This window comes from Rattus rattus, chromosome 2, assembly GCF_011064425.1.
Source record: "Rattus rattus isolate New Zealand chromosome 2, Rrattus_CSIRO_v1, whole genome shotgun sequence".
Taxonomy (NCBI): Eukaryota; Metazoa; Chordata; class Mammalia; order Rodentia; family Muridae; genus Rattus; species Rattus rattus.
Genome location: NC_046155.1, coordinates 105,485,146 through 105,500,096, shown reverse-complemented (window position 1 = coordinate 105,500,096; position 14,951 = coordinate 105,485,146). Strand labels below are relative to the sequence as shown.

The 14,951-nt window shown below is 45.5% G+C and overlaps 1 protein-coding gene and 1 pseudogene across 2 annotated transcripts in view; both read right to left on the bottom strand.

Moving 5' to 3' along the window:
• The window catches only part of Syt9 (synaptotagmin 9), a 166,704-nt gene extending 157,198 nt beyond the window's left edge, over positions 1-9,506 (bottom strand). For both annotated transcript variants that reach the window (XM_032893200.1, XM_032893201.1), the window contains exon 1: positions 9,349-9,506. In XM_032893200.1, coding sequence (XP_032749091.1) covers positions 9,349-9,493 — 145 coding nt within the window. In that variant the 5' untranslated portion in view covers positions 9,494-9,506. The remainder of the gene's footprint in view (positions 1-9,348) is intronic.
• Positions 9,507-9,559: 53 nt separating this feature from the next.
• On the bottom strand, positions 9,560-14,624 carry LOC116893197 (annotated as a pseudogene).
• Positions 14,625-14,951: the final 327 nt, after the last annotated feature.

Genomic DNA, 14,951 nt, shown 5'->3' with positions numbered 1-14,951 from the left:
TCCCTGGACTCTGACAATGGCCCCCCAAGGACTTCTGTGATGGACCAGTGCTTACTACAACAGTCTCTCAGCCTTCCCAGCATGCACTGCGCTTGCTTACTATTACAGAGGATCCATTCTCTCCTGTTTTATGAGCTTTGATATTTCCTAGAATGCCCACCCCACCCACAAACAGACTTCCCTAGGAAGCCTTTAAAGACCCACTCAAGCCAGCTAATTGCTTCTCTTCTCCTGCACTGTATCCAGTGCATGGCTCTGCTCATGCCTTTACTTTATTAATTGCAGTTATTATTTTATCTCAGTTCCATAGGGGCAGTAAGCCTGTCTAATGTGTCTTTCAATTACTTGTGCCTAAACTGGTACATGGTACTTAGAAGGCACTCAATGAGTGTTTCTGAACTTAATTTTCATTAGGAAGGAGTGATCATATCAGTGTGGCTAACATAAAGGCCACATGATGTAAGTGAAATTGGATGAAATTAGGTGAAGTCACGGATGAATTTTCTAATTCTTCATATTCATATAAATAAAAGCATCACTTAGCATTGGAAGAGTGTTACAATGGCGTCAAGAGGACAGGGGACAGAAGGTCATTCTCAGTAATATAGTATGTTCAAGACCAGCTTGGCCTGCATAATACCCTGACCCCCAAAAAACAAAGTAGAACGAGAGGCTGTGGAGATGGCTCAGTAGATGAAGTACTTGCCATGTAAGCAGGAGATGTAAACTCGAATCCTGTGTAGAGCCTGTGTAAAGCCATATGTGCAAAATGTAACGTAGTGAACAAGACACCCCATCTCAAATGAGGTAGAAGGCAAGAACAGACACCAAGGTTATCTGACTTTCATACATGTGCCTGCACTCACATGCATACACATGAACACATGGAGATTATACATGCATGTGTGTATACATGCACACAGACAAAAAGCAGAATGCACAGTACAATGGATCTAGTCAGACAATCTGAATTAATTAAGTCACTATACAGTGCTCCCCCAATAAGCTAATTTGATTGAACTTTTACATTTTAATAAATGCAAATTTGTCAGAAAAGCATCAAGATTGCAAAACAAGACAACTAAAACCCAACAACACACAAATGCACCTTGGCAAGAATAAACAGAAAATTCATCTGGGAGGAACTGCTTAACTAGGCCTAACACAGTCAAAACACTCAATTCTACCAATGGCAAACTACAAATTAAAATCACCAGGTAGCTACTTCAATCCCGTTGCATCTGCAGCCTCCTGCTCATGTTGCCTCTCCCACTGAGAGTGAATTTACTGCTGATATGTAACAGGACTAAATGACATAGGTCCACTAGAAATCAATTTAAGCTCATTATTATTTCAAAAGGAAGAAAAGCAGGGAAAGTATAGATAGAAATTATTATCATACTAGAAAAAAACATAGAACACTGCTGGGCATGGTGACATATATCCATAATCAGAGCCTTACCAGAAAGGAGGTAGGAGGATTGCCATGAGTTAAAGGCTAGCCTGGGCTACAGAGTGAGTCTAAGGCTAGCCTAAGCTACATAGTGAGACCTTGTCTCAAAGAATAACAACAACAACAAAAAGTGATAGAGATGAAGAAAGTAAAAAAGAGAGACAGAAAAATTAAGAGATTCAATATTCTAAAAAAATGACAAAGTAAAAAACTTATATTCATTCTTCGGAAGATATATAGCAATCACAACAACAACAATAATTATAACTGGACAATAATCATAGAAATAATGGCTAACATTACTCAGTATTTATTATAAGTATTTGATATGAATTATGATATACTGAGTTTCCTTGCCAACCTAATTAAATGAAAATATAGGATGCCCGGTTCAAATTGAATTTCAGAAAACAGAGCTAACTGCTTTGTCTAAGTATGTCCCATGCAATACTGTATGCTGTTTATCTCAATTTTAAATTGAACTGACATCTAGTACTTTACCTGGATCCTGTAAATCGTAATCCAGATACTAGCAATCCAATTTACCAGTGAGAAAACAAGGACACGGAGGTGAAGTAAAAGGCCTAAAAAGAGTGTGACCATAGACCACCACTGAAAGGAAAACAGGCAAGAAACTATGACCTGTGATACCACGTACCTGTATACATCAAACAGATGCCTGAGTATTTACTCTGAGCAGGGAACTGTCTTAATAGGCTGCTCCCATTCTATCCAGTAATAATAGTGAAACCTTGTGCTCAAGGTCACTAAACTAACCCGTAAGTATAGGGTTAGATTCTGGCTCTAGTGCTCGTGTCCAGTTCACTCTATCATACTGCTTTCCTCGGGTGTAGTCCTTTTGTTTGTTTTCTTTTCTTTTTCATTTTGGCTTGGCATTTAAGAAGGCTTACTGCTCTTGCAAAAGACCCAGCACCTCCATGATGATTCACATCTGCCTGTAACTCCAGTTCCAGGGCATTGGATGTGCTTCTGGCATCCAACGGTTCCTGTGTGCCATGCGCTGCACACAAACTCATGTAGCACACAAATATATAGAGAAATGATACATAGAAAAATGTTTCCTGCCAGCGTTGCTATACAACTCTTCATGCAAAGGCATAGTGACACACTCTTTGATATCAGCACTTTGGAAGCTAAGGCAGGAGGATCAATTTACGCTTGGGGTCAACCTCAGCCATCAGGTAAACACAAGGCCAGGCAGCCTGTAGTAGAGATCAAGACCCTGTCTTAAAATACAAACGAATAAAGCAGGTCCTAGTGGCAAATGCCTTTAAACCCACCACTCAGGAGGCAGAACCAGGAAGACCTCTGTGAGTTCAAGGCCAGTTGGGTCTACAAATTGAGTTCCAGCACATGCACACACACACACACACACACATACACACACACACACACACACAGAGCAGCATGCATGCCCACCTTTGTATATAGACACAGCTCAGTTTCTTAGTTTGCCAACGATGTGTCTGCAAGGCACAAGGTCCTGACTCCATTTCCACGCACAACAAAGACGTGATAAAATCCACGCACTGGCACGCAAGAAGGTTTCAAATACACCTTCAAAGCCTGCTTCCCTGAGTTTGCTTGGGTCTACGGTCACGTCCCTAGTTTCAACCATGACATTCATGAAAACAATGGCGAGACGATAGTGCTTGCTTATAATCCCATCACGAAGGAGGGTAAGCGATCAAGGTCAGTCTCAGCTACACACTGAGTTAAAGTCCTGGCCTTCATGAGACCGCCATCCCCTTAAAAAGAAAACAAGAAAAGAAAAAGACAAGTTATGATATACAGTGAGAGCTCCCAGGAAGAACAATTCCCACTGGGAAAACATCTGCATGATTCAAGTTGTGCCTTCATTCAGAATACAGAAACACATGTTCCATGCTTAAGTCTCTCACAATGTGATTGCTCTCCTGACTTAGTTCCCTTTACGCACCCTGAACTTCTGAACCGCTTCATCTGATGAAGAAATGTGTGTCTATTTTCCCTAACCAATCACACGACAACCACGCCGGCTCACACACAGGGGTGCCAGCGTGCTTTCTTTCCAGCGGTACCACCTGTGCGCTACCCCAGGGCACTCCTCCACCCTCAGCTTCATCTTTCCTGAGATCCTGGCCCACATCAAAGTCTGTGCCTTTGACTGTCTATTCTGAAAGAGGCAGCTGGCTAGGAGCCTGCCTGCGGGGCCTGCACCAGTTTCTGCTTTGTTTTTCTCTCTGGATAGTTACCTCGTGACTAAACCACTCACTGGTCCATGTAGAGGGATCCCACAGAGATAAAAACATACTTGTTTAGATAAAATATTTATGAAGAGACCCTAAAATGTCACTGAAGTAAATGCAAATTAGACCTTCACACACTGTACATCCAATATGCCACTCACTCCTCAGAAGACTACTTCCCCACTGCAATTAACGTTAATTTTAAAAAATTAATCTTACTGTGCATAATCACACCAACAACTATTCCTAAAATTCCAGTATTTTAAGAATGATTCTTTTTACTACCTTGGAAAGTCTGCCTTAAGTGTCGTATTTAATTGCAATGGTTATGAAGATTTCCCCTTAAAAACTATATTTAACTATTATTCTCCACACATTCCTTCTGATAAGAGATTTCACTATCATTCTGCATGAGGTTTTAGCAGTGAAGTCCTACATTCTGGTTCTTCAATAAAATACGATTTCGGAAAGGTTTCTCCCAGTGTACTTTTCGTCTGTTTCTCTGATCCTGAGACAGGGTCTCATGCAGCCCAGGCTGGCCTCAAATTCACTATGTAGTTAAGGCTGGCCTTGAACTCATGATCTGGTGTCTCTATCCACTAAGACCTGGGATTATAAACACATGATGCATGTCACAACATTTAGCTTTTTTTTTCTTTTAATTTAGCTTCAATGTGTTTTTGTTTATTTGTTTGTTTTTACCTTAAAAGTAGATGGACACAATCAAGTCTTCCTCAAAATAAAAACTTGGCAAAATATTATCAAAAGTAAGTTAGGAATCAACTGATATGGGTAGTAGCTATACAGAGGCAACAGTCAAACTCCCCTGGGTTTTTAAGTCATTTATATGTATGTGTAAAGGAAGCATGAGGTGAGCTGAGTTTGGTTGACTCTGCTTTTGTCTGAGATTATAACAGTTTTCCTCTATCTGACTGGAAATCAGAATCAACCAAGAAATGTAAGCAATATCCCAGGCCCCACCACCCCTGAGACTGGTTTAACTGGTCTAGGTTATAGCTCATTGTTAGGCTCCTACTGTTAATTTTCTTTCTGCTGGAGTTCTTAAGCGTTTCCATGCACTCTCTGTCTCTCTGATCCTGAGACAGGGTCTCATGTAGCCCAGGCTGGCCTCCATATGCAGCCAAAGCCGGACACCATGGAAGTGGGACTTCCCATTACATAGTAGGAGTTAGCTGGAAGGATGAGCCACTTTTCAGCTGCAAACATTTTTTAGGCCTTTCTTTGGTATAGATGATGAAAATATGCAGAAAAACTTCCAGAACATAACAGTGGACCATGAATGGAAACTAGGGCTGGATAAAGAATTCATAACCAAAATACTAAGGTGACTAACTATGCACAGTTTAACCTCTACTTGGAGGATTTAAGCCACTGTTTATGCTCAGAATAAAGAAACTGGGTAAGAGGATGGATATTTTGAAGTATGTAGGAAATCTCCATTGACAATGGCTTTTGAGTTCTGAGTGGAGCCAGCTCTTTGGGTCAAAGCCCTCCATATCCATGGATTAAACAACTGCAGATTAAGAATGCATGGGGGAAATTGTGTCTGTATTGACCCTAGCCAGCCCTTGGTCTTTCCATTAGTCTGTAAATAGTACAGTAACAACTGACGTCATTTACACTATTAGGTATGAAAACCAACAGGTTCTTCACAGTGCATGGGAGGATGTTCATAGGTTGCATTCAAACATTAAATCATTTTGTATGATAGGCTTGAACATCCTCAGATTTTCAAGTTGTGGGATCACAGAAACAATATCTGAGGGACAGCTGCAAATGTGCCCTGGCCAGTTAAGCCCACCTCAAATGTGGCTGTAGGCTGGGTTAAGTTTCTGCCTCTCACTTTCCCTATCTAAGGCAATCATTTTAACCATGTGTCCTGCACCTGAATGTCCCACTGTCTCACCTGAAGGGCCTGCAAAAGTAAAGTGCAGACTCAGCAAGTTAGGAGCAGGCCTGGGACCTTGCATGTCTAACAAACACTTGAACCCAGATGCTGCTGGTGCAGGACAAATGCTCTGAGCACAAGACTGTTAAGAGTGAACCAAGTGAACCAACCTACATGACCACAATGAACCCATGCAGCCCTGTAAGCATCCCACAGAGAAGAGAACAGAAGGATAATAGAATTTGAAACTAAGAAGTGCATCCCCACATCCATTCTTTTTTAGATGTAGAAACAATGCAATGGACTTCTGATCCTTCTCTCCTAACAGCCAAAGACACAACATGGAGAAAAGGAAGGAGAAATTCAAGATCAGTGAAGGCCGGGAGTGTAGCTCAGTGGTAGATCAAGAGGCCGTGGGTTCAGTTCCAACTGTGACAAGGATAAAAACAAGGAGACATTCAGAGCTCTCAGTTCTCTAGAAGGGAAAACCCTCAAAACAGCAAATGCATGGCACAACTAGTCAGCCCCTTGACAGTAAAGTCTCCAGTTACAAACTGACCATGGACCAATGGGTGATAAATGTTAGGCACCACTTGGCTGCAGGACAGCTTGGCTAACAGAAGAGGCATGGTGCGCTCAGTTACATACAAACCGCTAGACACAAAAGAGAACCTTCCTGCTTTCCCTCCCTTCTCTAAGCCTCTTTCTGAAACCTGCTGCTCAGTAAATGGAGTTGCTCAGGTCAGAAGGCCGCGAACCATCCTCAGCTCTTTCCGTCCCCCTGATGCCTCCTGTCAACAGATATTAGCGGTGGTACCTTCAAAGTGGTCCATAATCATTATATCTCGGCACCTCCATTAGGACCATGCTGAACTTTGCACCCCTTCCTGGTTTCTAAAACAGACCACTAACACATCTACCTGACTTTACGCTTGCTTTTCTACATACAGTATCTTCTCAGCACAGCAGTCTGGCTGAGACTTCTATAAAACATCTAATGTTCGAATCTTACTCAGAGTAAAAAACAAAGTCCTTCTAATGGTTTACAAACCCCTACATGATCTGCCCTAGCTAACCCTTGACCAGATTTCTTACCACGCTCCACCTCCAGCTGCACCTGAAGTCAGTGTTTTTTAAGTCACAGCAGCAATGCCCCTGCCTCAGAACCTTTCCACTTGCTCTTCCTGCTGCTTCACTTACTACACTGGCTTGTGAACCTGCCTTACCCCATCTCTGAAAAGGGAGAAAAAGCATCCTAGATGCAGTGTCACCCAGCTGGAAATTGCCTGTTTTCTCCCTTTATAACTAAAATCTTTAATGGAGCCTGAGAAAACAGTCACCATGGGGTCACCAAGGATAGGCATCAGGCACGGAAGGCTGGAACACGGCATTCATGGGTTCTTTCACAGAAAAGGGAAGTCACCCATTTACGGAGAGGACTCTCTGGGGACCCATCAGGGCAGCTGTACACGGCTGTTCTGGGTCAAACTATCCAACAGCAGGGGTGCTGTTCACCTAGCACTGTGCAGTGCAGCCTCTCTGGCCACTCAGCTTTAGGGCTCAGAGATTAAGGGCACTCTAGGTTTGCACGAACAGCTTCCGAGGGATGGATATACACTCCTGAGATGTGTGTGAGCATTACTGTGAGCAAGGTGAGGAAGGGAGAGGAGTGGGGAGATCTGGACTGAGCAGATGTGCCCTCCAGGAGAGGGTGGCGCGCTGAGAGCCGAGTTTGCCTGTAAATTCCTCCCACGTCTTAATTTCAGGCCCCTTCTCCTGTCTCCTGCTCCTTCGCCTGTCTCGTGCTCAGGCTACTTCCTGGCACAGTGGAAAGAGCCAGAGGGGCAGGAGCTACCTCAAAGCCGTGTGCCCTAGTTTAAGCAGAACACAGCTTTCAGGAAGTCGGGGGACAGCAAGACAGTCCCTCATCAAAAGCCATTTCCCAGCCCAGGAACCAGAGCTCCTGTTGTAAGGAGTATTCTTGGGACTCTTCCTCCAGGCCCAACCAGTGCGGGAACTGGGAGAGTCTGGGCAAATGGGAAGTAGACACTTCGTTAAAAGGAAGAGAGCGAGGAGAGAACTGACCAGAAAGACGTGGCGTGTTAAAACCCAACTCAGAGACAGGCTGCATCTCCCTTGGCTCGCAAAGCCGAAGATGACAACTTGTCTGAGATAACAAGGAAAATCTGCCACACGGGAGCAGGAACACAGAGAGGTTTCAGCACTAACATGAGGTTTGGGGAAAGTGTGTGAATAATGGGCTTGGTCTTGATATGTCAGCACAGAACACCCCACACTTGGGGCATCTGTCTGGGATTCCTGTGGGTAGGCGAGGCACTGCCATTCATGTCTGTGGTCTGTAAGGCACATGCTCATCCATTAAGGAGCCGCACAGAGGCTGGACAACCAAGCCTCCTGGGAAATCATTGGAATCTGTATTTCTCCACTCAATTCTGCCCTTTGGAGTAAAACATTAGAGATCATTTGAGAAACTTATTAATGTAACCACAGGCATGAAAAGTAGATCCTTTGAGTACAGAAAAAAATGTGACAAACTTTTAACACCTGCCTTCGCCACACACATTGAGCGTGTCCTATTAATGGTAGGCTATTTAAGTCAGCTCGTTCCTCGTTAAGAGTCAAGTGATTCTTTATCCTTTGTAAACGTATTTTTATATAATGAACTGGCTTGAAGTGAGAAATGCTCATATTTACTCGTTTGCACAGCAATAGCTTATTGCCAATGTTTACACACAGGAACATTAAGGCAAAGGCCCTTCTCTCATCTCATTTTTAACAATCTAACCATGATTTGCCTTTTAAGATTTAAAACTCTTAGATTGGGAAAATATTCGAGAATATGAGTCCTCCGGCTGAGAAGATGCTCAGGAAATATCCGAAAGGAATGAATGTATCTTTCCGGAATGAATGCATCTTTCCAGTGCCCAGTGATGAGTAGGAAGACAGTGGGACTTGAAAACTGCTCAAACAAAACACCTTCCTCTGACCTTAACTGGTCAGATGCCAAAGTAAGTGAACTTTCCAAAGTTAGAAGCCTCACAACTTTCTCTAGGACAACTGCCAGCTGCAGCAAGCCCACCACTCTGCCATGCCAGATTATCACTGCGAGCAAACCGGGAACCAAGGCCTCAGCGCCTGAACACCTTTAGACATGCAAGGAAAAGGTTCAGGCCCAGCTGCTGTAGACGTGTGGCTCCGGGGCCCGGCCCCATGCAAGATCTTGTCTGACCCTTTTCACAGTAGAGCCAGGGAAGGGACTGGGCACTCAGGTTGAGCAGCTCCGGGTGGAAATCAGCTGCGGCCCGGCTATACCAAACTCCCAACTTCCCAGAGTTTCCTTAGCTCTCAGATCCCACTCCCAGCTCGGAGGCCTCCACGGCCTCCCCTGGCTCCTGGGCGCCAGTGAGTGAAGTGGCGGGTGCAGCCCTGAGCTCAGGAGCCGCCCCCAGGAACCGAGCGCAGGTGGCGGGCGTGGTTCCTTCAAGCCTGCCCCAGCCCACCCTGGCTCGGCCTCCGCGCAGCAGCCTCCGCCCGAGTTCGCCGGGTTCCAGCATCAGGCCATGGGTGAGCTGCTTGTGGAGACCTACTTGGGCTCAATGGTCACCCACTGCCCTTCACCAGTCTGCGTCGCTATCCCGCCTCAGGCCCTGGCTAGGTCCCCTAAGTCCCCATCTCAGGGCCCTCGGGTCGCGTCCGGCAGCGGCGGCGGTGTTTACCTGGGTCGCGGAGCCGGGGTCTGGCACGGTCCCGCAGGTGGTAGATGAAATCTTGGCAGCTGTCGTGCTCCAGGGCCCCTCGGGCACAGAGCTCGGCCAGCAGCTGCAGCGCCTGGTGACAGAGCGCGTCCCTGGCCCCGGGCATCGCCCCCCCGCATCCTCGGACCGCGCCGGGCAGGCGGGCGCGGGAGAAAGCCCTCCGCCTGCCAGCTCAGAGCTGCCGCCGCCGCCGCCGCCGCTGCCGGCCGGTCCGCGCTCCCCGCCCGAGCCGCAGCGCCAGCCGGGTCGGCCTCCCACCGGTTGCATGCAGCTCTCCGAGAGCCGCTCGCTCGGGCTTTCTCCGTCTCCCGCGCGGCCCCTCGTCCCTCCCCCGGCGCGGAGGGGAGGCGGCGCCGCACAGCCCAGCGCGCCTCTCCGCGCTCCGCCCGCTACTCGCGGCCGTCGGGGGCGGGGCCGGGTCAGGGGTGCGCGCCGCGGGCGGGGGTTCACCGCCGCTGCAGAACAGGCGCGCCAGCTAGGGACCCGGGACGGGGGCTCTCGCCCACTGCAGGAGAAGAGCCTAATTTCGCTCCGGACCTTGCGCTCTGAACGGCCGCGCCCAGGATCAGGAAGTACGAGCCGGTGCGCGTGCCAGACGCTCTTGACACCCCATTTCTCCGCCCAGATGCAAACCTAGCATCCCTCTGGCCTCTGGAGCCCCGCGTGGGTCCAAGCTCATTCTTTGTTATATGGAGCGAAGGCTGAGGGTAGACTACACCTGCCGAGTTCTCAGTACCTTCTTTAAACTTGGAAAGCGCGGTCTGAGCAGAAACTGCGGGCCCAGGAGTGTCACGCGTCCAAATGCAGGGTTTGGAGCCAAGATTTTCCAACAAAGAACGGATGTCCAGCGTGGTGGTGATTTGGAGAAGGTGGAGGCTCCGATAAGAAATGAGGACAGATGTTTGACCCTCCAGAAAGACGCATGGGCTCACCTGGAGCTTTGCAGGTCCTGACTGGTTTTCTAAGAAGCTGATTGGAAATGCGAAGATTGCCAGCATTTCCCTGGCACAGGAGACAGAGGATCCAGAATTTGTGGATGTTTGGAAAGACCTCAGTCACCTCTCATCTACCCATCTCTTCATTTGTTAGGCACTAAGCCCAGAAATAACCACAAATTATTTAGCTTGTTTGTGTGCTCAAGGCACTGTGCCACAGCCTTCTGTATAGTTTCATTTCATTCTCTAGATAGCCTTGAACGTGTGTGTTCCCCACGCTGCCATTAAAACAGCAGACTCAGAGAGGTGGTACTTGCCCAAGTTCATAAGAGACTTCTCCCCTACCCTTTCTCCCTTTCCCTCCCTGCCTCTCATCTACCCTCTCCTTCTTTCTCCCTGCTTCTCTTACATATTTATATAATCCGAATGTCAAACTTCATTCTAGAACAATTAACTAGGACTCTTACCCATAAGGTTGTCTGTCTAAGAATGTCTCATAGAAAATCATATTGCAAATAAAGAACATTTTGCTCAACAGACAAAGTTTGACGTTGTGTGGGGAGCAGTACTGGGCGTGGTGGAGTTTATATCGGAGTAATAGAGAATGGCAACTGTAGTTATAAAGGTAACCCCAGAGAGCTGTGAAAAGGCACGTAGACTCTTTGCTAGTTTTCTATTTTTAGTTTATTCTCCCACTTCCTAAACTTTTTCGTTAAAAACTAAGGCATAGGGCTGGGATGCAGATTAACTGGAAGAGTTGCTTGTCTACATACTCAAGGCTCTGGATTTCATCCCTTGAACCAAACAACAACAACAAAACAACAAAACAAAGCAAAACAAAAAAAACAGTATAGTCACATGCCTACAATCCCAGCACTCAGAAGGTGGAGGCAGGAGGACCAGAAGCTCAAGGTCATCCATAACTACATTCTGTAATAGTCTGGGCAACACATGCCTCAAACAAACAAACAAAAACACCTAAGACAAAAACAGCGCATTGTGAATGAAGAAACTATCTGAGAAGGAGACAGTAAGGGAGACTGAGCTGGTGCTCCCCTTCCAAAGGAAGGGAGTTGGGGAGGGGCATGCAACAAGGGTGGTGACGCAGAGAGGAAGATGGTGCATGAAGAGGGGAAGTGCATGTTGAAGTCAGTAGCTTACTCTTACGGCATGACGTCAAAAAGTAGCTGAAAGCTGTGAACTCAGTAATAACTTGAAGAGATTAAGATCTGGTGACAGCCTAGACCAGACCAGAGGCAATGGCTGATTCCAGAACCGCTCAAATTTGAAAGGCATTTCAAATATTAGCAAGACTGTAACCAGTAGGATCTGAAAGAAACAAAGGCATAGACACTTTAAGTGGGTGCTGGGTTTGGTAGCCCAAATTTGTAACCCCAGTCCTCAGCAAGGTAGAGGGAGGAGGATCCATTTAAGTTTGAAGCCAGGTCTACATAGCGTGTTTTAAGCTAGCCAGAGATACACAATAAGACTCAAAATACAAAACAAACAAAACAATGTTCACCCTAAAATAAAACAAAAAACAAACCACAACATAAAAACTCCCTGAAATCTCCAAAGATTCGAAAGCGTACCTGGGACATATGTGGGTTTCTAATGACAATTAGATGCTAGCCTAGAATTGAAAGACAGGGGTCTGTCAGTCATCATTGGGGAGGAGAAAGTGAGTTGCCATATTGAAGGTTACTCCCAGAAAAGGGTGGGTAGGAGGTAACTCGAGCCTTTAAAGGTGACTCAACAAGAGGATGGAAGTCGTAATTAGAAAAGTTAGAAGGGAATTTACAGATGTCGAAGGAGGAGCGTTTGGTGGAAGTGATTGACAACGGTCAGCTTTAGAGTTTAAAGGTAGAGGGGAATCTCAGGTGTGTCCTTAGAGCTAAGCATTCTGGTGCATGCCTGTAATCATGCCCACGGGAGGTAGAGGCCAGAGGATCAGGAGTTGGAGGCCAGTTTGGGCTACTATCTGAAAAAAAACAAAAACAAAAACAATGTATCTTGCATTGAATTTTTTTTAGTGGGTCTCGGAATTTTCTGACAAGTTTTCACTCAAGTTGTTCGCCTTTAATCAAGTTGTAGCATTCTTCTCTCTACTCGGACTAAGTACCCTCTCAGCAGGAGTGATACCATAATGCCTAGTACTGGAAACCTAGCTAACTTCTAAATGCTAGTGAAGTCATGCTCGGTAGAGGATCATCTACAGTTACTAAGATACTAACCCAACATGATCCCTGACAACAGTCCGTTATCATTTGTCCTTATACCCACGGATACTTCACCCCTCCCCAAGGAAACTTCTGTTTGCAACAGACAGAAACAACTTCAGACAACCACGAGCAGGCACAATACAGAGTTGTGGAGCCCAGTCCCAACTGATACACTTGATACAACTGATGCCTGCACCTACCCTCAGGGAACATTACAGAAGGGCAGACAGATCGTAAGAGGGAGAGGATCAGGGAGTTTGCTGTGTGATTATGTCTCCTAATAATGTTAAAAGCTATGCTCATAAAATCTTACCAGCATGACCTCTCAAACGTGAGTTGAACAGGAAAAACACCAATAGGTAAGCCAAACTGGATGGGGAAAAGCCCACTAGGCCTCAACCCTACACAAAGAACAACAGGCAACTGAGACTGGGAAGGAGAGGGGGTCCTCCCCAGGGAAGAGCACACTAACTGGAAACATACATACAAGTAATTATATACGGACTGAGCAGCTTATATTTAGGAATGTGTGTGTGTGTGTGTGTGTGTGTGTGTGTGTGTGTATGCACGCATACACACTATACATATATACATATACTAACAACTAGTGAAACAAAGAGGCCGTGAATTTCAAGAAGAATGGGAGAGGTATATGGAAGGAAGAGCTTGGAGGAAGGAAAGGGAAGGGGGAAATGCTATAATTAAATTATAATCCCCAAAATAAATGAAAAAATACTGATTTAAAAACTAATAACTTAAACTGAACACACAGGCACAAAGGATCCATAAAACATTTTCCTTTCCCTCTGAAGGTTTTGATAGTGCATTGGGATCATTAACTAGCCTTATACTATTACTTAAATGGCTGTTTAGGCAAACCGTTCTGAGGCCATTCCTCCACCATTGATAAACCTACAATTGGATTGGTGTTGGGGATAGTATTCATTCAGTCTTCTGAATTTTCTGAGCATTTTGGTTACCTTGCCATATCAGTAGCCTTCTTATCTATAGTTTTGATGACACCCACAGAAACTGCTTCATGGCACAAAGGGCAAAAGGACCCAGGGGGAAATAGTGGGAGAAGCTCCTGATACCTGTGGGCTGGCCTGGCATCATATCAATAATGGCTACATAGACCAGATTCTGAGAATGTATGGCCATTTTCCAGCTTCTTACCAGAATAGAGATCAATCTTTTCTGCAAGCTTAGCACCCTTGCATGCTATGTGAGCTACATGACAGTTCAATACAGGGGCAAAGCCAGTGTTAATTGGGCCTGAAATGGTCAATCACCTGAGCAATGAAGTCACCTACTTCCGTTGATGGGTCCCTCTTGCTGCTACCAGCAGCAACATTGTCACATATAACATCTTTGACAGAGGACATTTTCTTTACATTGAAGTCCACATTGTCCCCAGGAAGAGCGTCACTCAAAGCCTCATGGTGCATTTCAACAGACCAGTTGTGTGACACTGACTGGAACAAAGGTCACCCCCATGCCAGGTTTGACAACATCAGTCTCCATTCGACCCACAGTGGCAGTAACAATACCATCAATGTTATAGGCATCCTGGAGGGGCAGTTGCAGACTTATTGTGGCAGGATACAACTCAAAGCTCCCAACAGTGTGGCTCTACCCAAATCATCATCTTCATAGGTGACCTTCCTTGAATCAAGACATACTGGTGCTTGGACCCAGCATGTTGTCACCATTGTAACTAGATATGGGCACGAAGGTCAGAGGCATGGCCAATTTTCTTGAAGTAAGTTCTGCTGACTTCTGGCTGTAGGGTGGCTCCATGGATTCCACATTGTTGGCACCAACAATGAGCTATTTCACTCAGTATGTGAGCCAAGAAGGCCTACTCACAGATTTGCCCATTAAAAATACCAGTATCAAATTCAACACCAGCACAACAATCTGTAATCATGTTTTTAATCGAGTCACTGTGTTTGGGGGCATTGATGATCATCACTTAATATTTGATGGTCTCAAATTTCAATAGGGAGATGACAACAGTGACACCAAGCTTACATTCACATTTCAGTTTGTCCAAGACCTGGACATGGCCTTTTCCCATCTCAGTGCCAAGTGCCCTTAAGATCAAACGCATACTAAGACATTAAAGATGTAAAATAGAACACAACCAGCAAATGAGAAGTTAAAATGTGTGGACCCAGAGTTTATCAGATAACACTAATATGTTCACAATGAAATTCTTATTGAGATTCCCCAAAGTAATGCATCTAAATCTATTAAAGTACAAATAAATACATTTTGAACTGTGCTATTAACTATCATGGTGCAGATATGTATGTGTGAATGTATGTCAGACAAACAGATAGAAGTAGATAGAATCTTATAGTCTCAGATAGCCCAGGAAAACCTTGAACTCCCTATGTGGCCA